At 38.7% G+C, this 23,172-nt stretch overlaps 1 protein-coding gene across 8 annotated transcripts in view; it reads left to right on the top strand.

The window, feature by feature from the left end:
- The window catches only part of Dg (Dystroglycan), a 97,094-nt gene extending 75,118 nt beyond the window's left edge, over positions 1–21,976 (top strand). For 5 of the 8 annotated variants that reach the window (XM_074097619.1, XM_074097620.1, XM_074097617.1 and 2 more), the window contains 17 exons: positions 42–188; positions 1,905–2,072; positions 3,811–3,975; positions 5,813–5,932; positions 6,381–6,536; positions 6,996–7,124; positions 10,277–10,486; positions 11,531–11,686; positions 12,302–12,556; positions 13,543–13,691; positions 14,706–14,846; positions 15,419–15,767; positions 16,269–16,490; positions 16,850–17,020; positions 17,450–17,691; positions 18,455–18,828; positions 19,863–21,976. In XM_074097619.1, coding sequence (XP_073953720.1) covers positions 42–188; positions 1,905–2,072; positions 3,811–3,975; positions 5,813–5,932; positions 6,381–6,536; positions 6,996–7,124; positions 10,277–10,486; positions 11,531–11,686; positions 12,302–12,556; positions 13,543–13,691; positions 14,706–14,846; positions 15,419–15,767; positions 16,269–16,490; positions 16,850–17,020; positions 17,450–17,691; positions 18,455–18,828; positions 19,863–20,149 — 3,441 coding nt within the window. In that variant the 3' untranslated portion in view covers positions 20,150–21,976. The remainder of the gene's footprint in view (positions 1–41; positions 189–1,904; positions 2,073–3,810; positions 3,976–5,812; positions 5,933–6,380; positions 6,537–6,995; positions 7,125–10,276; positions 10,487–11,530; positions 11,687–12,301; positions 12,557–13,542; positions 13,692–14,705; positions 14,847–15,418; positions 15,768–16,268; positions 16,491–16,849; positions 17,021–17,449; positions 17,692–18,454; positions 18,829–19,862) is intronic. The other 3 variants (XM_074097623.1, XM_074097622.1, XM_074097624.1) reach the window with 3 other exon arrangements.
- Positions 21,977–23,172: the final 1,196 nt, after the last annotated feature.

Below are 23,172 nucleotides of genomic sequence, written 5' to 3'. Positions count from 1 at the left end.
TTACACAAAAAGTTACTCGAGTATATTTTTCCTTGTTTCAGGTTGAACTGACAGCAAACCACTCAGAAATAGCGAAAAATGGCCTAAAGAGGTTATGGGGTGTTCCTGACACGTCGGCCTATGTGGGACACTTGTTCCGAATGGAAATACCCAAAGAGGCATTCACTGGCGAAGTTCTAGCGTATAAGGTACGGTGCTTCAATTCCATTCGTTCGATTGAATTTGTTCAATTCAATTCTAAATTCAAATGTAGCTCCGACGAAGAATTATGTTCCTGCAAATGCTGGGGGTATTTTATCGTAGGAAGTTGACTCAAAGAAGATATTGACTTTGAGAGTTTTTACGTTCAATGGCTTTTGACCCATATTTGTACGCTCTTATAAAAGGTACTTGCAATTGTATCTACAGGTAAACCTTATTTGTTCGTTTGTATTTAGTGCCTTGTAATCTGTGAAATTTCTAAACCGATATAAGATGGCAAAAATTCATCCAGTGGGACGCGGGCATAGTTGCAGGCATCAACTATCTAGTGTGGTTTTATATATTATTTTCTATGTTTTTCGTGATTTCTACTGCTTGAATCCATAATAAAAGTAATACTGTAAAAAACATATCAATAATAGCAATTAATACCGTCTCTCTAACGTAATCTCTGGTTGCATAATGTTGTTTTTTTTTTCGAAACGTCAAAGCAGTAAGTAACTGGAATAGGCAGTTTAATGATCCTTGAATTCAAAACATCTGTTTTAGCAAATATTCTCTGTTTGGCTATTTATACACGCATAACGTAACGTTGCGTCAAAATGGCAGAACATTCAAGTGAAATTTAGAATGACGTGTGTGGGTTTGAACTGCGTCACTACAAGTTCGGCTAACTGTAGTTACCACAAATGCCACAACTCGCTCTGTTGCAGCGCTGTCAGCAGTAGAAGTGAATAACAAAGATGAAGCTGCGAAAGATCGACATGTCGGCGGCCGATCGTAAAATCCTCCAGGTCATGAAATTCCTAGGCATATCGTGAAATGTCGCCATTTCATGATAAGCCTAAAAGTTGGCAAAGCATATCACGACGTGCCTGAGAAACAATACGGCAGATCGATTAAGAGCAACGCATTCGTCGATATTCCTAGCTTTATACCGGGCACATCGTGATATCAATGAGTTAGTGTCTAGTATCAATTGTGACCACAACATACGAACCGAGCGAGCGAATTTAAGCGAGCGTGCCGTAGCGCAGCGGCCGGCGAAGTGCCAGATGTAATCTGCCTAAACGTCACAAGGCAAATCGTTAAACGGTGAATTTTAAACGATATGGTGGATGTCTTGGCTAATTTGTGAATTGGCGCCATTTCACGATATGCCTAGGAATTTCGTGATCTGGCGGATTTTACGATCGGCCCCCGACAGACATACCCCCTTATTATTATTACCTTGGCAGTGGAGTCGTGCCTGTGTATATTTTGCAATCCACAGCCGGCTTAGTCACTTCCTGTGCTGTGCTGAGTGCACTCTACTTCCCTTTCACTCTAACAAAATACTTCCCTTTCACACTAACAAAAAAGCGCTTAATAATGAGGGTTTCTTGACAGGCGATATATCGCTAGATGGCGGTAGCATCGTGAGTTCCATTTGAACTTGTCTTGTACTTGTTTTGAGTCTTGTTTGCGATTGACTCATTTAGTTAATTAAGTATTTACAAACGTGACAGAAATGTCAAAGTTGTCAAACGGACCTTATGATACTAGCGCCAACTAGCCTGTCACAGAAACTTTAATTTCTTCACTTCGAGCCAAAGTGATATAGAGATGCGAGCCCACGCCCTCTGCTTGAGAGACCTAGGTCAAACCACTATTACCATGGCCGTTTTAGCCGTGCCATTAGCTTATTGAACAGTATGTTTCAGGTCCGAAACGAGAATGGCCGCCGGACGCCCACTTGGCTGGCCGTGGACTCGAGGCACGGACTGATCAGCGGCGTGCCACAGCACCAGGACATCGGGGCCCACACCTTCGTCGTCACCGCTCATGGGCGCACGCGCGGGCTCAGCGCTGCCGACTCCTTCACTATTGAGGTACGATGAAATTCACTGTCGGTTGTTATAACCACAAAGTCAGTAAGACGCTTATACGCGTTCCAGGGACTGGGTGAAAGTCAGCAAGAAGCTTATATGCGTTAAAGCAAAGTTATGCGCTCTGCGGTTACTTTTAATTGAGTACCAAGAACGTATGCGTCGAACACATGCGTGTACATGCTATAGGTACTGCGTTGGCTTAAGAACTATAAGCACTGCACTTCATCATCTTCTTAATGTTATGCTATGTGCGGCATATTGCTGGCTTAATTAGTAGTGTCAACGAGCAGCGACACTGGTCGTGGTGCAAATCGGTATGAGGGCCCTACGAACCTCAGTTTCCTATAACGTGGTTGTAGGTAACAGTTGTAACTCACGAAACGCCTTTGATTTAAGAGTAAATCGTGACCACACGCGGGGGATTAGTGCGCGTGTCCTAACAACATGATTATATTTGTTGCAAGCGAGAGTTAAATGATACTCTTATTAAGAAATAATTTATTTAATATAATGTTACTTTTATTTCTCTCATTAAACTTTTTTTAACTGTTATATCTCTCGACCACTCTTACACAATTAAGGATTTCAATTAAAAATAGCCTATTGTGTGCAACCACGTAGAATTGAATTGCAAAGAGTATAAAAGACTCCAGCATCCTAGATTAGTGAAGCTGCTAGTGTGTATTAGCCAAACAAAGGAACTGGGTCACTCAAATGAAGCCTGACCGCTTTTATATGCTTTCTGACTCCGCATTATTTGTAAAGCGGATGAATGCTCATAAATTGACTGGCTAGGTGCACTTTACTAACAATAGTTTGTTGCAACTAAGCAAGTTATGCGCAACAATGTAGGTACACTGAATTACCGAGTCAGTGCTAATTTTATGGTTGGCGTTAAAGCTATGATGAACTTCAACCTTATACTTCTCGTATCAAATATAATGTAAAAAAACCTCTTATCAATAAAGTAGGTACAAAAAGATATACAAACATTGTATGTTTTTAAAAATCATCAGCCCATCACCAATAAATCAAGACCACCATCAAGCAACTGACAAACTCACGACGGGCGGTTAGTGAGAGTGCCGGAAAACTGAATCCCTTCCCCGTTCCTTTTTCCTTTTTATGTGACAGCCGACTACCCTCCCGCGATTCTTCGGTTGCTTATTGTGTTTGTGCATGAGCGGCGACGATTACGTAGTACATGCGAACCGTCACGATTTGTTGTCATGACACAATAATGTGAGCCGCAGTCAACTAAATCTGCTTACCGACTCAGAATTGTGAATCCAAAAATCAATAGTTTTGCTGTATTTTCCTAACATCTTTCATCGGCTTTCAAAAAGGAAAAAAAGGATTTTCACACTTGGACTTTATTTAGGTAGGTAGGTTTATTTAAGACCGGTATTTTTGAGTTGAGTTCAATGGTATCTTTGATGGACCTCGTTGGCTTTATACAGTCAGCAGCAGAAGTGGGATGAGCGGTCAATGTGCTCAAAATGATCTACCCACGGCTCTACTATACTGCCAAGGTAATAGGAGTGTTTAGATCATATTGAGAACCACTACCGCTTATCTACTTCTGCTGCTGACTGTACCTGTTAAAGTTCAAACTAAATGAAAGCTTATTTAAGACAGACGTTATTGCGTAAAGATCACTTTGGCGCTACTCTTTTTCCATCGTTGAAGTCGAAAATATTAAAGCTAACTGCTGAAGTCATTTTCATTTGATTTACAGGTAAAGAAAGCGGAAGAAAAACCCCACTCCAAGTACGGATCGTGTGTCCGGTCGGAGAACCGTCTGGTATTAGCCGTGCTGGTCGATGGGGCGTTCCAGCAGATCTCGCCGCGGCAACGGATACGTGCGCTTATGGAACTCGCCAACTTTATGGCTTTGGACTGGGTAAGTAAAAGCCAGCCGTAGATGCGTTACAGTTTTATTCGTATGTTCAAATTGAACAGTTCAATAATATACAGGTTGTTAGGTAATTAGTGCACAATCTTACCTGCGGGCACTGCACCTTGAAGTCACTTAGCTTAGGACGTTCTAAAATTAAAATTTAGGTTTCGTTTAACTTCCAACATTTTTAAAATACATGGATAGTTTTTATTTTCTTAAAAAAATACACCCTTGTTTAAGTTTTTAGCTGTGGTTTTTTCGTGGTTATTATTTCTAATTGTTTATTTTTCTCAATAGCGCTGAATATATGTGCTATCTGATAAGAATTACCACACCATGAGTCTCGTCAGCAATTTCAGTACCACTTATTTAGTGTATTGTCGATATAGAGTTGTTTGGAAACGAATGTTTACCCGTAATTTAATCACAGTCTAATCACATAACACGAAATCATTATTTGTATGAATAAAAAATAGCCATTTATGACATCTTATTCTAGTCCAATTTATTTTAAATTTGACATGTTAACTCATTACATGATTAAAATTATTTTACTTTAATTTACTATGAATTTTGATTTCATTCTTAAATATTGTGCTAATTATTATTTTATAATTTTTTAAACTATGTATTAATTAATTATTTAATGCACTAACACGTAGCTGTCATGAAGAATACCTACTAACGATTTTTATGGATATCTTAAATTTTCTGAAATAAAGATATTTTTTTATTTTTATAACAAAAATGTATATACGAAAACATTTATTACTATACTAACCTGCTGTACATGATCTCATTATTCGCCGTATACGTACTATTTTATTTGTTGTTTCGATCACAATTTGTCAACACTTTCACATGTCGTACACATTGACGCAATCACGGATTGAATCAAAGTTTCTCTTCTCTATTCAAAGTCTAAATAAAGGATCGAATTACTTGAAGCAACTTTAAAAAAAAAAAAGAAATCTCAGAGAGATAAACAGCTTCTTTGGCACACTTGACGCAACAGTTGCACATCTACTTGGACGATAGCTTAACAATACGCTGTCATAAACTCATAAAAGTGGTACAGCCTTAATGTTGATTACTTGTGGTTTGGCCTATCGCCTCTTTAAGCAGAGGGTCGTGGGTTCAAACCCCGGCTCGCACCTCTGAGTTTTTCGAAATTCATGTGCGGAATTAAATTTGAAATTTACCACGAGCTTTGCGGTGAAGGAAAACATCGTGAGGAAACCTGCACAAACCTGCGAAGCAATTCAATGGTGCGTGTGAAGTTCCCAATCCGCACTGGGCCCGCGTGGGAACTACGGCCCAAGCCCTCTTGTTCTGAGAGGAGGCCTGTGCCCAGCAGTGGGACGTATGTAGGCTGAGATGATGAAACTCATAAAATATTCTCTCTTGTGCACAATACAAATAGCCTTTCCAATAAGTTGATTACTTGTGGTTATGGCCGTTTACTCTTTTTGCAATAACTTTAAGGACTACCGGACGTTCGTTTGCAACAAAAACCCTTTGACACAAGTAAAATAATTCGAAAATATCACGCTTTCAGAATTAAAAAGCAATTTCTGGCCATCAAGCATCATACAGTATGCTATCCCATAGATTGAATTAAGTAAATTATTACATATGTATGGCTATGAACTCATAGTGTTTCAGTGAAAAAACAAATGCGTTTGGTTCTGTTTTTTGCAACCGCAACAACTTAGGAGTCAAGACTTTTTGCTTTATTAAAATAAAGTGAAGTGAGCGTACATTTACAATATCTTTGCCCAGCTGTTCTTCTGAATTAGAGTTTGACACGAGAATACCAATAAGTTCGATGTTGTTTTAGGATGAGTTCTGGATCGAGCCCTACAAGCCGGAGTCTGCGCACGCGCAATCGATCCTGATGAGTGGAGTGGGCTCCACGCATCGGAGGCGCGGCGATGCTACTACCGCCATCTACTTGAATGTAAGTAGAATACAATTTATAATACATTTGATAGTTTTCAAACTAAGTAGAACACTTAATCTGCCAAATCCTTAGATCTCGTAGAACTGAAAGTTCCCATAGTTTAATTGAGGCAACAAAAATTCGTTAGAAAAATATTTAGAGATCCACCGATCATAACCAAATTTAAATTAACTCTATAATATGTTCAGTCAGTGGAAGTGTGCAAACATACAAACTTTAACGTGGGCTCGAGCTGAATTCTATCCTACTTACGTATCGCCCGTTCCTATTTGTCGTATGGCTAAACATTAAATACGGGGCTTTTCACACTTAACCGACACCGTTTTGTTTAGAGAGGACCGACATTTGGCACGAAACTGAACCGACACCGGCGTGTAGTATTTAAGCTAATAACGCGTCTTGTCTAGGGTCGCTGGACTAACAGTATTCTCTATTTGATTTCCAGGTAGGTTGCGGTGAGAAGCTTTGGCCACGGCACAAGGTGCTGGTAGCCGGTTTGCGGGAGCAGTCGCGAGATGGCACCCTCGCGCACGTCATGCGCTTGCCCGTGATTGGCTGGCGGCTGACAGCTGTCAAACCCGCGCCCAGGCTAAAGAGACAAGTAAGTCCTAAACAATATCCACTCAAAAATATGATCAGGTTTTTTTTTAAATTTGAAGGTGTGTTTGAATCTGCATTTTAGCTTTCATTCAAAATACCTAAGGTACTGCGATTTAAATAGTTACCATGAAATTATCATCAAAACAGCTTTCAAAGTCCTATCTCGCCAGTATTTAATAAGGTGTTAATCAAGGTGTTGTTCAGCGATAAGGTCGCTACGAGTTTTAAATTATAAAAGCATTATGTTTTACTCGCATATTTATTTTTAACCCCGATGCAAAAAGACTGCTTGCTCGACCGATTTCAATGCTGTTTTTTTTTACGTGAAATATGTTTTTTTTGTGGCTTTTAAGATATTGAACTTTGAAATGACATTGTCGGTGGTTTTTCATCTTTTCTAAGTTGGTTATATAATTATAAAAATAAAGTTAATATATTTATATCATGATCACCTCTTCAGTCGCCTCAAGACTTGGAAGAAGGTTCAGGGCCGTACGACAACTACGACGAAGAAGATCCGCCAGACTACAGTGGTTATGACGAAGACGACGAGGAACATTACCCCGACGTCGACTTGGGTGGAGCCTTGGTGAGTACACTTACGCTGTCGACCAAACTACCTTGTTCTTGTATACTCACCCATTCTATTGCTTTTGACGGGTGTACTACGTATCTGTTTCGAGTAGATACGTAATAGACCCGCAAAAATACAGTCACTAAGGAAAGTGTGAGTATCTAGTGTAACGTATGAAACCGACGAGTTACGCTAGCTGGTGATGTAGGTATTTATGTTAGATGTATTTACGGGGTTAATTGAAAATACTTACGAGTGATAACGTCTTTTTTTAACCACCTTTTATGCGATACGTTTGTGAGCACGACAATGTATTAGTAGGTAATGATAAGCGAAAATATATTTGTACCCACTCGCTGAATGATAGATCGAGGTCTAATGAGTAATATGATTACTAAAGTATTACTGTTTTGACTATTGTTTGTAAACTTGCCTAAAATATGTACCTACTGAAAAATTCTTACAATATTTTATTAATAATAAATACGGTTCTATGTCTAAATTCGACCTCATTGAAATTACCTACTAAAATTGGCGCCGGATTACAATTCGTTTGTAGGTTTTATCAGGTTACTATCGTTAAATATATTAAACGAAAATAGTTTCACTCACAGATAAACGACTTAAACCTAATGTGTATATGTGTTTTATGTAAATATTTCCATTCATTCATAATCGCGACAACCTGCGTGAAACCATCCATTCTATACATCGATTTACCTCTTAATAAGTTAACTAAAATTCGACTCTGAGGCAAATTAAACATACCTAATGTCAGTAGATGCTTTAACAAAGTGTTGATACATTGCTCGTGCATTGATAAAAAACTGCGATTTTATAAAGTGACAAATGAACATCATCAACGAGGAGCGATATTTAGTAAACATAACTGTTCCTATTGTTCATGATTTTATTATATTAATTTTAGTTAGTTATCTTTGTATTGTAGCTGGTTTCTGAAATGAACAATAAATAGAATGAGTGATATATTTATTGTTAACTTCTTGAACTTTATACTTGATGTGCATCAACAATGATGTCACGTGGGTTAATTTATAGTATGCATTGTTAATGGCTGAGTCAGTGCCGCTTCTTGGACTTCATATAAAGTAAACTTAAAATCAATTACTAGTTTAAACGTCCACACGGCCTCAGAACTAGTGTAATTGTGACCTAGTTAGTCTATTTTAGTTTAACACACGGGTGCTGTGTGAATAACATGTTGGGAAATAGACAACGGAAAGTTTCTGCATAGTAAAATAATGAATGTCCACATTTGAATTTAAAATATATACTGCATAAAAGGGTACTTCTCTATGTCACTTGATGTTCCGCATTTCACCATTTCCGTGTAGCAGAACGAACTCTGCGATGCCTTTAATCAGCGACGTAAAGTTTTAGGCGCGTTGTTGTTATCAATACGTCTCATTTTTGCACACGTTTATGTAGTCGCTGAAACGCGCCAGATTAAAATAACAAGAGAAAAGCACACAATTACAACGCCTCGCACAAATGGGCTTCGTGCTTAAGTGATTCTTTAGCATATGTAACTAATCCGTGTGTATATTTATTTAATGATAACTGTGCGTAGCTATGCTGTATTTATGAATGGTTAATGGGTAATAGTTTTAAGAAGAGTGGTATTTCGTTCTCATCCATTGTCACCTTTCCCGGTATGAGACTGTCATCCATTCAGTAAAGATTAAGACAGACTATTTGTTATATTTAATTACAACGGACTTTTTCTTCTAATTATGTTGAGTTTGCTCGTTATTATTATAGTCTGTCTTATGCTTCATACTGTGGCCCGATGCATCATCTTCTAATTCATTGAAAAATAAATCATGATCACTGTTAAAAAAAAATGCTAATTCGGCATATTTTTCAGTGTGCTCTTTTTAACTGCCCCAGTGTAAAAACACCGCATTGAGAGTGCCCGTTCAAAGATTATTTTTCAATGAATGTTCCTATTGTAGGTAGAGTATACCAGAGAGGAATGAAAATCTTGCACTTATCTGTCACGTCATTTCCATAGCAGCATCCATACCAAGACACATTATTTAGCATGGAATGTTGAATGAAAATGCCATTATTATGGATACCCACCCACCATATGAAAACTGTAAACCCTGTATTAACACTGGGCGTTGAGTCATTGTCATTACATCGATCGATCTTGAATTTGGCGAATATTTGACCAAAATTTATTGAATGATTAGGCTATTTTCATTATCGAGTTGCCACATTTCTTCATAAACGACTAATCGAACACGTTCATTTACATTTCGTCAGCATACTTAATATGTGTAAAATAATATTTCAACTCGTGTAAATCTGATCATTATTTGATCAAAGATGCTGTAAAGATGAGAACGACAGAAGCATCGATTCAATTCCATCATACATCACATCCATTATAAATTAATAGTATAAATTTTAATAACATAGTCTGTTAAACAATCATATTTTACAAGTGAGCTTTGTGTGCTGTTATTAACAATTTGCTTTTCCGTATGTTTTTGCCTAAAATCAGCCAAGCATATGAAACGCTTGGAAACACTAAGAGCAATAAAACGATTACACTGTTACGTTTTAATGCGATGCTTCATGGCAACATCAGTAGGTCGGACAAGATACAGTCAAATCTTCGTCACCTATTACGGCCGGTGGTACCTAGTGTAAATACGAGCTTCGTTGGCCGGATAGAAACTTTTGAGATTGAGACCACGGAACTGATAATAAGAGAAATAGTTATATATTTCCTTCCATTTTTTAACCACAATCCAACCTGTTTTTTGAGAATAAAAATTCGTCACAGACTGAACTGGGAAAATAGAACGGTTTAAGCCCTCGTTGCATTTATGTTCCTCTTATTATTAGTTCTGTATGTTTACTGAACGTTCGCCTTGTGAAGCATTCGAAACATTGTAATTGTGCCTCAACTACCAGAGCAAAGCGGCATCCGACATATTCACGCGCCTCACAACCACACACAGGGCTCGCTTGCTATATGTACAAATGGGTGGCAGTACTAACCTAGTGTATATGTCGCGGCGCTCGCGCTGCAGGTGGACCCGGCCTCCCCCGCGCCCCCCGTCCCGCAACCCCACCCTCACCGCCACCACCACGGCGAGTCGCCACCCGCTACCACCACCGACACGTTTCAGACCGCGAGCGACGACCCGACGACGACCCCGCCCCCTCTCCCTGCACACACAACCCCCGCCACCACGCAACTCCCCACAACGCCCTCGTCTACCCCCTCGACGGATTCCCCACCGCCCGTGACGTCCCCCCCTGACACCACCACAGAGGAAACGACGCGCGCGCAGGATACCACTTCTGAGCCCGAAACTACTAATACATATTCCACGGAGGTTTGTCGTAACCCGCTCAACAGCATCTGTGTTTGCATGGCATGCCGTTTTAGTAGAATATGTAATTCGCATTAAGTGTAACAAAGTGCAGTACAAAAAAAAAACAATTTACTGCGCTGGAAAACATTACATATTTCTGTAATGTGTACATTCTTTATAACGCTAAAAGCCGCAGAAACGACATTAGTTATCAGGCGCCTCGTGAATTGAGACGGGAGACACCACACACTCGACACACTGACATAACGTAAAGTGTACGTGATTCGTATCTATCCGCGGAGCCATGAAAAAATGATGCACGTAATTAAATCGCGGTTACAGTCGAGTTCGTAAACTTTCAGAAGTTTACGAACTCGACTTTGAACATTTGTTCAAAAATATCTAAACACGCTTCTACGCCGTTAACAATAGAGTCGTGTTCACATATAGGTATTTGATCAAATTTTTGCTCAGTAGTTTAAGAACTCCACTGTACATATTTTTTTAGTATTTTACATTCATATACATGTTTTCACTTTCATCTGTGAGATTTACCGTTCTACCTATTTTAATTTTGTTTACTAATGCGATTACATATAATTTACTTAGTTGTGTTTATGTTAGTACGTTTTTGAATATATATTGTGTATGATGTCTGGAATGCTTAAGTATTTTGTATAAACTATATACAGATGTGTATTTAATTGAATGTTGTAAATAATAACAATATCTGTAGATAGATCTATAGTTTAGTTTTTAATTTATAGCTGAACCATTATTATTTATTGAGGTATGACTTAGAAGTAGAATATTTTTAAAGCCACAGACTGGATTTAGAGAGAATGTTAGTGACCTATACCTATTAGATCTAGCTCTATGCGTTAGTTGAAACAGTGATGACTGATCAAAAACCGTGACAGAAAAAAAAACTTATTTCCTAAAGTAAATGCACAAGCATGAAATCGTTTTATGATCTTAGATATCCTCTTTATGCGTGAATTGCTTATTTACTCAAACCACGTCATTACCGAAATCCCTTTTCCTAAGTTCACTTGTATTCCACAGGATGAATCGCGAGTGCACATCACTCCGTACCGTGAATCAGCTTCTGAGGCGAACATTGTCGCCTATACACAACAAGCGGAAACGTCAAGAAACCTCAATCACGGCCCTGTCATAATAGTACCAGAAGAACCGCCTACTACTACGGAACCTGAGATGGTATGTCCCTCCATCAGATACCATAACATTCTAACCATTCACAGTAGACTTAATACTGTAGTAAATTTTGAGTGGAACTGGTTTTAACACCGTTAGATTAGTGTACATTTTGAAATGCCTTTTCACGTTTTCCGTTTCCATTTTGTATATTAATATGGACATACTTACTACCTACTGAACTAATCTATTGACGTATAAACAACGATATATTTCATGAGTTTGGAATTTTTCCTACTGCTGACCGTTGCTTTTTTCGGGCAAATTGTAAACTAAATACTTAGGGGCTGTTCACCATCCATTGATTAGTGGTTAACTGGCGGTTAGGTGCGATGCCGTCTCTATTTGTTTTGTTCGAATCCACGGAGACGGCATCACATTTAACCGTCGATTAACGCTAATCAATTGATGGTGAAACAGCCCCTTAATAAAATAAATTAAGTTTTTCAGCAAGAATCATTATTGTTCACTGTTATGATCTTCAAGGATACATTTTAAAAACTCTGTACATAAAAAAACTCCGCCCAATCGAGGCCTATAAAAATAATGTATTTTTCGTTGTTCATACGCCCTAACCCTTCACGGCACATCGTGTGAGCGTCCGCATGGCACTTTCAGCAAACAGTTATAATACGCGCGTCGACCGAAGCGCCCCCGGCCGCGACGGAGCCGACCACGGTCGCGACCCCGTCCCCGCCAGTCGTGGTCGCGGCCCCGATCCCCATCACCACTTCGACCACCACCTCGACCACGACCTCGACCACGTCCTCGACGACGACGACGACCACGTTGCCGCCAACGACCACGGTCGAGGCTACCACGCCACCTACAACTATGGCGACTGAAACGAACGCTACGGAGGTTACGAGACAGGTTTGTGGATGTATAACGTCGAGGCAACGATTTTCTGGACTTTAAGACCTTCTATCAATGTTCGTATCTATGCTTCGATTCTTTTAACATTCAAAATATAACGGTTACCTACGTTCGCACTTGCTTTTAATTAATAAAACAAAGATGTCACTGAAAATTGTCTTAGATTCTACATTTAAAGGCCAATAAAGTTGTTGATTCATTAGTATTTTTACTACCGACACTGGATGAATAAAAAACAAGCGCGACTCGCATAAAATGCGACGATAAGTGGCGCAGCTATTTTGCTTAAATGCGCGTTATTTTATTATCTAGTTGGACGCTTGGACGTAATATTATGGTCTTGAATTCCGGAAAAGCGTTTGAAGGGAGCGGCGGTCTAGTCTGTTCGACGCGAAAGACGCACAAAGATCAATCTTTTGACTTTTGATGCTGGAACAAGCTCAGAACTTTCTATGCCAAATTGCACTTTCGGCCGTAAGTACTTTCAAGTTTCAAAATTTGGGTAAAGGTTTGCACTATAGTTTGGTTTAGAGGGACTCAAAGTTGCGAGTTTGAACCAGGTGTGTTTGGAATTTGGATTTTCTAAAAATAATACGGATGTGGAAGTAATTGAGACAAGTTTTTTTAACTATCATTTAATCTGGCATATTTTCGACCTTCATCAACTAACACTAACTTTGTCAAAATTCAAAATTAATTGATCACGTTTCTCGAATTTTTATAAATGGTTAGTAACAAGTGTTATAAAAAAAGGACTGATCATTTTTTAAAACAAATCCATCCTTCAGTGAAATAAAAATAATCGGAAGCGGAATTCCCGCTTCTACTTTCATTTTTTATTAGAAAAAGCGGATTCCTTCCGAAGGCAAATGATTCATTACAGTTTTTAAAACTTATCATAGCCCCTAATTTTGCTTCTAGTACTTTCAATTCGTATTCCTTTAAATAAATTAGGATTTTTATGCATTCTTCATGTATTTCAGGATGTAGCTTCGTCTACGGAACGCACCAGCACTATAGTCGGTCGCACCACCGAGACCGTAACGTTCGCAATGCCGGCCCCGACCAAGAAGCCACCGACGCTCAAACACCACATGAAGAAGTTCGCTACGATCGCTGGGAAAGCGTTTAGGTAAAGAATTAATAATAAGTACTTAGTTATAATTTTAAAGTCGCTGTAGTTTTTACTCGTACAAGCTTTAGCCCTGTTTATTGTTGTTGTTGGATCAAATCTTGTAAGTTCATTTTGTCTCACATGCAGTGGTCGGATTGACATGAAATTTGGTATACATATGTAAGTTGAATGACAAGTACCTACAGTTAGCAAGAAAACTCGTTATTGTTAAAAATGTAATTTTTAACTGAAATTTATTTCACGTAAAGCTACATAAAATTGTTATCAATTTTAGCTAAAGATTTAAAGGTTTCCTGATTCTGATTACCCGAAGTTTTTTTTTTTCGGTAATATTTAAATTTTTGAAAATTTATAAGAGATATACCGGGTGTGGCCTGTAATACTAGCAAATAATTAAAACATAGATCGTACTCATCAAACTGAACAAAATTAGTTCAGCTACTTTTAAAAATATATATTTATGAATTTTTATTACATTTTAACCTCCTACGGCCCACCATACAACAAAATATGACATCGAAATTTAAAACTTAATATCTCATAGATAAAGTTGAATTTATTTTTTTGTAAATTTGAATGATACAGAGAAAATGACACTTTATTCCTTTTTCAAAATATATGTTCTATTGCTAACAATATGTACTAGTATTATCACTTTAAACCCCAGGAGGTTAAAGTTTATTCGAAGAAGCAATGTAAAGCAAAATGCTTGATGTTTATAGCGTGACAGGCGACGTTAGTAGGTTCTCGGATGGCGTACATTGATAACAGTATTTAATTTGTATGAAAAAGGGAAAATCTAAAGACTCCATTATTTTTAAAAGTCGCTGAACTAATGTTGTTCAGTTTGACGACTACGATCTATGTTTTAATTATTTGCTCGTATTACAGGCCACACCCGGTATAAGAGAATTTTACAAACTGATGTGATGAAATTTAGACCTGAAACCTAATGATAATACCTACTGTAGTTAGGTACTATTTTTTTCTCAGACAGAAATTCTGTTTCAGGTATATGATCCCTGCTGACCTCTTCACGGATCCCGAAGACGACAACAATCTCACCTACAGCATGTACTTGGCCGAAGGCACCAAACTTGGTCAAGATTCATGGATACAGTTCCTGCCGGCCAAACTTGAAGTCTATGGCTTGTGAGTACCTTACTTATTTTTTTTTAACAGAAACAGACGTCCTTGCGTGTCTAAGTCATTCCGTGTCTAAAAAAAATATGTAATGAACTTAGTAAATATTTATTATTCAATTCACAAAGACCCTAGGTATAAATTAATCTACATAAATAAAAATCAATGCCAGATGTATGTTCACGCATCACTTCGGAACCTTTAGGTTTTTTTATTGTTTTTGTATTTTTTTTATTACTATAACCACGCGAAGGGGTACGGGCAGCTAGTATTTAAGTACCTAATTGTAAAACATAATCCAATCAGCTTTCGTCGGGACACGGTTTTTTTTTACTCTATGTAAAATTCGTCTTCTCTGCCAAATGCCACCGGAGAGCCACTAAGGATTTTTCTTGCCCAAATTGAATTTAGGTATTTACCCGTTCATTAACAATGTAAACATGTATATCTCGTTGACACTCACATGACGCCGTTGTAATTTTTCTTACACGGAAATAAGAATAAGAAAAAAACTTAACCTTTTTTTCTTGCATGTTACCACTTGTTCTTGCAAACTAAACAAATGTTTGGTCAATTTCCAGGCCATTAGAAGCGCACGTGTCTCGCTGGAACTTCGTAGTTGAAGCTCAAGACAGCGAAGGTGGCACGGCCCACGGCCCTCTAGACATCACCGTCCAACAACATAAGAGCGCAAGGACTATCAACCACCAGTTCGTCATGCACTTCAAACTGAACAAAACGTACAACAACGACCTAGACTGGCAGATACGAGCCCTAGAGGGCATTGTTAATCTGTTAGCTACTGATATGCACCATATAACTGTGCTGAATGTGTCCAAGACCGGCGATATGTGCGAGTTCGTGTGGACTAATGATACGTTGCCCAAAGAATCCGCGTGCCCTATTGATGATATTAAGAGATTGATGCAGGTATGTTCTGACTTGTAATCTTTTTTGGTCATCCACATGTATGTAGTTTAATTTTCCCGCTCAATCAATGCTCAATACCGCTCAAACTACAACAAGCTCTTTTATATTTAGTTTATAATATTGAAACAGATAAATAAATTTCGTTTGTTTGTTGGAAGATCTAGAACTACTGAACTAATTAAAAAAAAAATAGTTAGTTGATTGTTTTGTGGGGAAGGATGTTAAATTTTCATTTTTGACCGAACTAATAGTTGTACGTCTTAGTTGGTCGATAGGGAAGAAGTGAATATAAATCTTATAAGAGGAAGGAAGGTCTTATATAAATCACAATTGTTGTGACGTACAGTCGGTGCCCTAACATAAGTATTCACTTTTCTGTACAACTAGTATGAAGAAGTGGATATATAATATAAGTTAGGGAACCGACCCTACCTTATACATGGCTCCAAACCTGTAAGTCTAACACACACTAATAAATTTTATTCCTCACCTCAACCGCAGATAATGGAAACATCACCGGATTCCCACGAGCCTTCGGAGCGTCTGTCACGCGTCATGTCACCCGAACTAGCGGTCGCGGACGTGTCGTGGCGCGGCGCGGGACGCTGCGCGGAGGAGGCGACCGTGCCACGCGTGCCCGACACCTACCCGCCCGTTACACGCAACCAGGTCGACATGCTGACTGCCACCGTCGGACACCTGCTGCTCTACAAAGTGCCTGAGGTAACTAGTTAAGGAAGTTTTACATTTGAGGAGTCTGACACGCGTCATTTCACCCAAACTAGCGGTCGCGGACGTGGCGCGGCGCGCGACGCTGCGCGGAGGAGGCGGCCGTGCCCCGCGTGCCCGATACCTACACACCCATTACACGCAATTCCGAATTTAAGATTAATTATCCCCAAAGAAGTACAATCACAGAACCATAAGAGAAATATGTCTATGTTAAAAAACTATACCTACCGCCACTTTTTCGTCCCTTTTCGCTGATCTCAGAAGAAATGTTGTCGTGTATGTTAAAAAGGTCTCATAAAAAACAACAAATTAAGCTATTCAATAACTTTGCAACTCTTCTACTATTCCAGGACACATTCTTCGACCCCGAGGATGGTAGCACTCGCAAACTATCTCTGTCACTGCTCTACAATGACCGCTTGCCACTGCCCGAGGGCCACTGGCTGCAATTCGACGAAAAAAACCAGGAGTTCTACGGCTTACCCTCGCCCAACGATGTCGGCATCGTACACTATCAGCTGGTAAGGGTTTCTTTTACTAATTTATCCACCTGACATAGAATTTTTAGGACTCCAAAATTACGACGAGGCTTGAATCACGAACTTTTTTTTATTTTTGTCAAATCAAGGGTTAAACAATTAGAGCACAGATACACGGAATAGAAAAACAAGAGGAAATGACATGTTAAAAAGACACCCTGGTCGTAAATAAGTTCAACTGAGCGTACCAGTTACGCCTTTCGCTGTCAAATGTCAATTTGATAATTCGAGTAGCATCCAGTAGTTTTGTAGCAAAATATTCAGCTGTGTTGAATCTGAACTTTTTAGCATAGGGTTCTTTTTTTGAATGCTATATTTTAGAGGCTCCGCTATTCCATTCTAGGTGCCAATAACAGAGATGCTGTAAAGAAAATCGAATACCTCATTAACTTTATGTACACAACTTTTCAGATCGCGGAAGACTCTACCAAGAAGAGCGCATGTGATAGCTTGATAGTCGAAGTAGTGAAAGCGCCCACTATCCGACCGACCGTCGAATTCCAAATGACCCTGGATTATCCCTTCAAAATGTTGGAAAACAACGCGAACAACAAAAGAAAAATTGTGGAGAAACTGGCAACCTTGTTTGGTGACAAAGACACGAGTAATATCAGAATTCGCAACATTACTGACAACCCTACTACGATTATATGGTAAGCATCGTACGTGGATACCACCTATTAAGGAATAACCTGGACATAAATATACAGGATGACTCTGTGAACAGAGTCACAGTGTGAGAGAGTATATTCAAACGATTGCGAGTAGTAGATTCAAACCTTACATTTAAGGCTCCATGGTCAGCGGCGCCCTGCATACTGCCTCTGTATACTACTTTTGCACCTATCTACACCATGGAGCTACTATGGTATTCGCAGAGTTGTGGCAGAGAGAAAAATCATGTGACATAAAGGCTGACCAGGGATATAAAAAACCTAACGCGAGGGCAGCACTTCTACGTTTTATATTGCAACATTCTTTACACTTACTATACGGTACCTACCAGTCATATTGACAACGGTGTCGGTGATGTTATTTAAAGGTATATTTTCTAATCCTTCAGACTTTTTCTATGAAAAATACTTTTATACATTGTGAATTATTTTCCTTCCAAGGCTGTGGATAATCTTCGTCATTTTAACGCACAAAAACACAAAATAACACTTTAAAATACGACGCGCAAACAACGTTAAACTTTGACAGCAATAGACAGATGACATTTGAATTTATTGTTACCAGTGCAAGAAATTAGTTATATTGGTTTTCCGCAATATGGCGAGGTTTTTTATAATTCTGGTCAGCCTTTTTAAAATATCATGTCAGTGTAAAATAAAAATATAAGTTTGAAGCTAGCAATAGATGTCATCTGAATTTAGTTGTTTATTTATGTGTAATTATATCTTATTTTACCTACAGGTATAACACAAGCTTGCCAATGGACAACTGTCCAAAGGACAAAATAGATAAACTCCGCAAGATAATAATATCTGACGAAGAAGCGTCTAACGGCGCTTTAGAAGTTGTCGTTGATCACGTGTTTGACAAAGAAAGAGTTATGTCAATAACATTGATACCGCAAGGGTTGTGCGCTGAGCAGAATACTAAAGTGTCCAAGACACCAGCCGTACCTTCGGGGTCATCCAACTTACATAACAGCAAAGCAGGCAACGCGGCAGAATCTGGTTATACCGAGTATTTGGTGACGTTCGTTATACCGGCCGTTGTTATAGTCTGTATGCTGTTAGTGGCCGGCATCATCGCATGCGTACTCTACAGGAGGCGACGCACCGGTAAGTTTGAGCACCCTGTTTGTTATAGAACTAAAATAAATCTGTTGTTTTATGTAGCTAATGCATTTCAATCAATTTAGGGGGTGGCAATGATGAACAAACGAGGTGTGTAGCGTTACCTTATACCGCTTCATTCACTTGCGAAATTATCTAGCATTAACAAAAGGAGCACATCAGTATTGAAAACTCGCTATAAATTTGTTGTATGTGACCTAATTTTAAATAGTATTTTATGCAACTGTATCGTAATAGGGGTCCTTAAAACACGAGTGTAGTAGTAGCGTAGAGTAGTAATTAAGTAAAACAACTTATTTGTCATTCACAGTAGGTAATATCACGCTTTAAATATAAAGAGTTGGATTCCATTTTTAAAGCGAAAGAAAGCTGGCTATAGAAAAAAATAGAGGATTGTTTTTAAGGAACTTGCTCTAGATCCATAATGACTTTAAAATTTGCTTATTACATTAGAATTGGGTAGATTACTTTTTTCTCTTGGGTGGAAAATAATATTATTCTAATTAGTCCATCAGTTAGGTACATTAGCAGAAAATATTACACATATTTTTCTTTTATTAATGAAACAAGAAATTACAAAGATGAAGCGCGTCAAAGGAGTGGGGCCCTGCCTATGTACCTTGTATAGCGTGGGGGACACCACAACAGAGAAATTTCTCTCTAGGGGGATGTGCCTATTATAAAATTATTGTTTAACAAACAATCAAATTTAGCGTTTTATTTTAATTAGTTACTTTGATATTAGTTAATTTGATATTTTGTAAAGAAAAAAACATGGGTGTTAAGTATTTTTTTATGTTTTTTTTTTATTTTTTTTTCAACTTGCTTATCTACTGTACCCTTGTCACATGGCGTGATCTTATGCAGAACTTTAGCTGTCTATATATGTATATCTACATCATTTTTTGTTTAATTGACAGAAGAAAAAAATACGTATCCATAATTTTCTGATCAATGTGGACTAATTATAGAGATTTTTGGGACACCAGTTTATTGATTACATCAACTCGCTGTTCCAGGTAAAATGAGCGTCGGCGACGAAGAAGAGCGCCAAGCGTTCCGCTCCAAGGGCATCCCGGTCATATTCCAAGACGAGCTGGAAGAACGCGGCGACACGGAGCCCGTCCACAAGAGCCCCGTCATCATGCGCGAGGAGAAGCCCCCCCTACTCCCCCCCGCGCCCGACTACCGCGCCGGCGAGGACGCGCCCTACCGCCCCCCGCCCCCTTTCGCCGCGTCACGCACCCCTCCGAGACCCAAAGCCACTCCGACCTACAGGAAACCGCCCCCGTACGTCCCGCCTTAAGACCAACTCACTTAGATCCTACAACAGTAGTCTTACACGTATCGCTTGTAATTAATGCAAATTTCATACTAAAAGACTTTTTTTTGTTCTGAAGCTATCTACTAGTCGACGAAGCGTTTTCAAATTATCAATATTTATTTACTGCCCGCCCGCATTGTATAATTAACGTGTTAAAGCATTTGCGTAACGCCGTTGTTACGACATAAATGCATTTATTACAAAATTATTGATAAGTAAATTAACCTCATATCGTCAAAACAAGGAATTGTGCACCGTTAACGTTTAATGTGACTACGAATTTCTTAATCATTGTAATTTAAGTGTCACGAACTAGCTTATGAAAATTGTGAGGTGTGTTTATGATGTTTCAATTATGTAAATTGGAGACTTCGCAAAACAATAATTAAGTGTTATTGTTGAAGTAGATGACGTTATTGCTCTTAGACTAAGACGAGCTGTCGCGGGCGAAAGTTCCGTAGTATCAGACACATGCCAGTCACATGAGACTACACTGGTTGGTGAATATTCGAACGTTTGGATCCCTCTGCTACAGACCGCGGCACGTAAGTGTAGCACTGACTGTTAATTTCTGCGCATGTGACAGTTGCGCAGCCAACGGTCACCGGTACACTTACGCGCCGTGGAATGTACACATTACCCTCCCACGATTATTACCACAACGGAAGGGCAACTTGCAAGAACTTTCATCAAACTAGATAATGTTCAGTTTTCATAAAAATGTATATCTGAGCAGCATCTATTTTAATAACAATTGCTGAGACGGTAATGAGGGAAAAATAAACTGTAAAAACGCTGAATATTGACCCGGTTACTGACACCATCATTGCAGTGAAGTTTGGCTTGAAGCGTGCCATTATTTCGAACATGTGACATTATTTAAATTAAAAACATATCGAAAACTAATGTAACATGTTAGCCTTTAGCGTAGTTCTTCCATACACGATATTTTGTAACAAAATTGTGTAAGTAGTGTGTGTGCATGAACATAATGGTGTGGGTTATTGATGTGAGGTGCTGGTGACTGGAGCGCCGAATTAATTCGAATCGAATCCTAAAAGCTTGAAACACACAGAGAGCGGTGGTGGGGCGGTGCACCGCACCGCTCCTCCGTCGTCAGTGTGTTTCTAGCTAAATTGCGCTGTTGAAGCCGACGTCCGCCGTTCGAGCGACGCACAATGGCCACTATTATACTTGTAATAATAAAAAAATATACAACTGATTTTAATCCTAGGATACGAATAGATATTTTTAAGGATAAAATATCATTTTGTACTTGTCTAATTATTACCATAGGCTATAAGATTAACAAAATGTGTAAACGATAGAGACTATGAACGAAATGAGCTATATAAGTAACTTTTCCTTTGGATGTATTTTTTTCTACTGTACTCATTTAGAGTTTGCATTTATAGATCTTTTTAGTGGTATTTAATACAATAATGTAGGGCAGCAACGTTTATCTTTTCTTTTTATAATTATTTTCTTAATAGGTGTACTTAATTGTGTCCGTTAACAAAATGCCGAACCATACCTATTTTTCACCTGATAGACAAATACGCACATAATGTTAAGTTAATCGGGCTTTACGAGCCATGAGCTCGGAGCAAATAAGTTATATATTCGATTCTCCGTACCTACTGTCTACGCAAAGCCTGCATCTAGTCCTGGACAGCTAAACAATTTGATTTATTCCACAAACATTCTTATAAGCACCAATTACGGAGTAATCGTCATATACTTACCTAAAAAAAAACGTATTTGACAGGTTTTTTTACTTGCAAATTATGAATAAAACGGTCTAGTAATTTTTTGGTTTCATTTAGTATTCCTGTTCATTGCAGTCAGTGGCTGCTCCAATTTGGTGAGCGACGGGGCTCTAGCACCTCAAAATCATCTTGAGTTCTTCTGTTACTAATATTATAACCTAAGTACCCTCCGCGGGGTAAAGCCCAAACAGCTATCTATTCTAAGGCCTTATTAAGGCCTTATTATTATCTAACACACTCGGAATACTACCTGAGCAACAGGTTCACTTGGACTAAAAGTCGAAAGTTAGATCCATTGCAGTTTGGTCTCCGAAAACCCTTACATAGCAAATAGCAACTTTTATCTAAATCTTTGAAGCTCATAGAAAGACAGTATACAGTACCTACAGTTGAAGAAACTGAATCACATACCAGGGTGGAACCTTTGTGCTACTAATAGACCCGGAGATGGTGACACAAAATATTAGATCATTTGTACCAGTATGGCGGTTCTTCAGGGGTCTAATTACGGAATGACAAAAAAGAAAATGATGGTCATAGCGGTGACACCGGCGGCCCAATCACGTGGGCGTTAATCGAACGTGTCGGATAAATAACGAGTGTCGAACGATTTGTTCCACAAAAATGATTGTATTTTCCGATAGTAGTCGATAAAAAAAGATGTACCTTAGGCGGTAGCGTAATGCCATACTTCTCCGGTGTGACTTACAGCCCGCCATGCCGACGCGAATACATTAATAAAAATAAAAAACAATTCAACCATTTATTCCAAGCTCATTTTTGCACAGCTAATCATCGTCGAGCCATTCACGAAATACACCATACCATGCCATACTTTTCTGGCGGTTCCAAATGGCCGCCATACCGCCGCAAAGAAGTATTTTTTTGTTTGTTCGCAAAACGATTTGTGCCAGTACTTATTGCATTTGGATTTTTGGAAAGTATTTGATAAAATGTGACCGTTATTATATTTCCCATACTTCCAGTAGGGGGAAAAAGTACTGGCATACTTGAAAAACTTATTTATTCGACACGTTTTGAAAATGCGACTAAAATCATTGTATTCTGTTCGTTTTGATATAATTCTATCTAAAAAAAATATTCCAGGTTGTAATAGTAGATAAAAAAAATGGTTTTGACGATTTGTACCAGTATGGCATTTGGATTTTTGAGAATGATATGATACAATGTGACACTTATTATATTTGCCATACTTCTAGTAGAGGAAAAAAGTGG

The sequence above is a fragment of the Choristoneura fumiferana genome, chromosome 14 (assembly GCF_025370935.1).
Source record: "Choristoneura fumiferana chromosome 14, NRCan_CFum_1, whole genome shotgun sequence".
NCBI classification, from domain to species: domain Eukaryota; kingdom Metazoa; phylum Arthropoda; class Insecta; order Lepidoptera; family Tortricidae; genus Choristoneura; species Choristoneura fumiferana.
The sequence above is the reverse complement of the archived record's forward strand: the minus strand, read 5'-3'. Positions and strand labels throughout refer to the sequence as shown.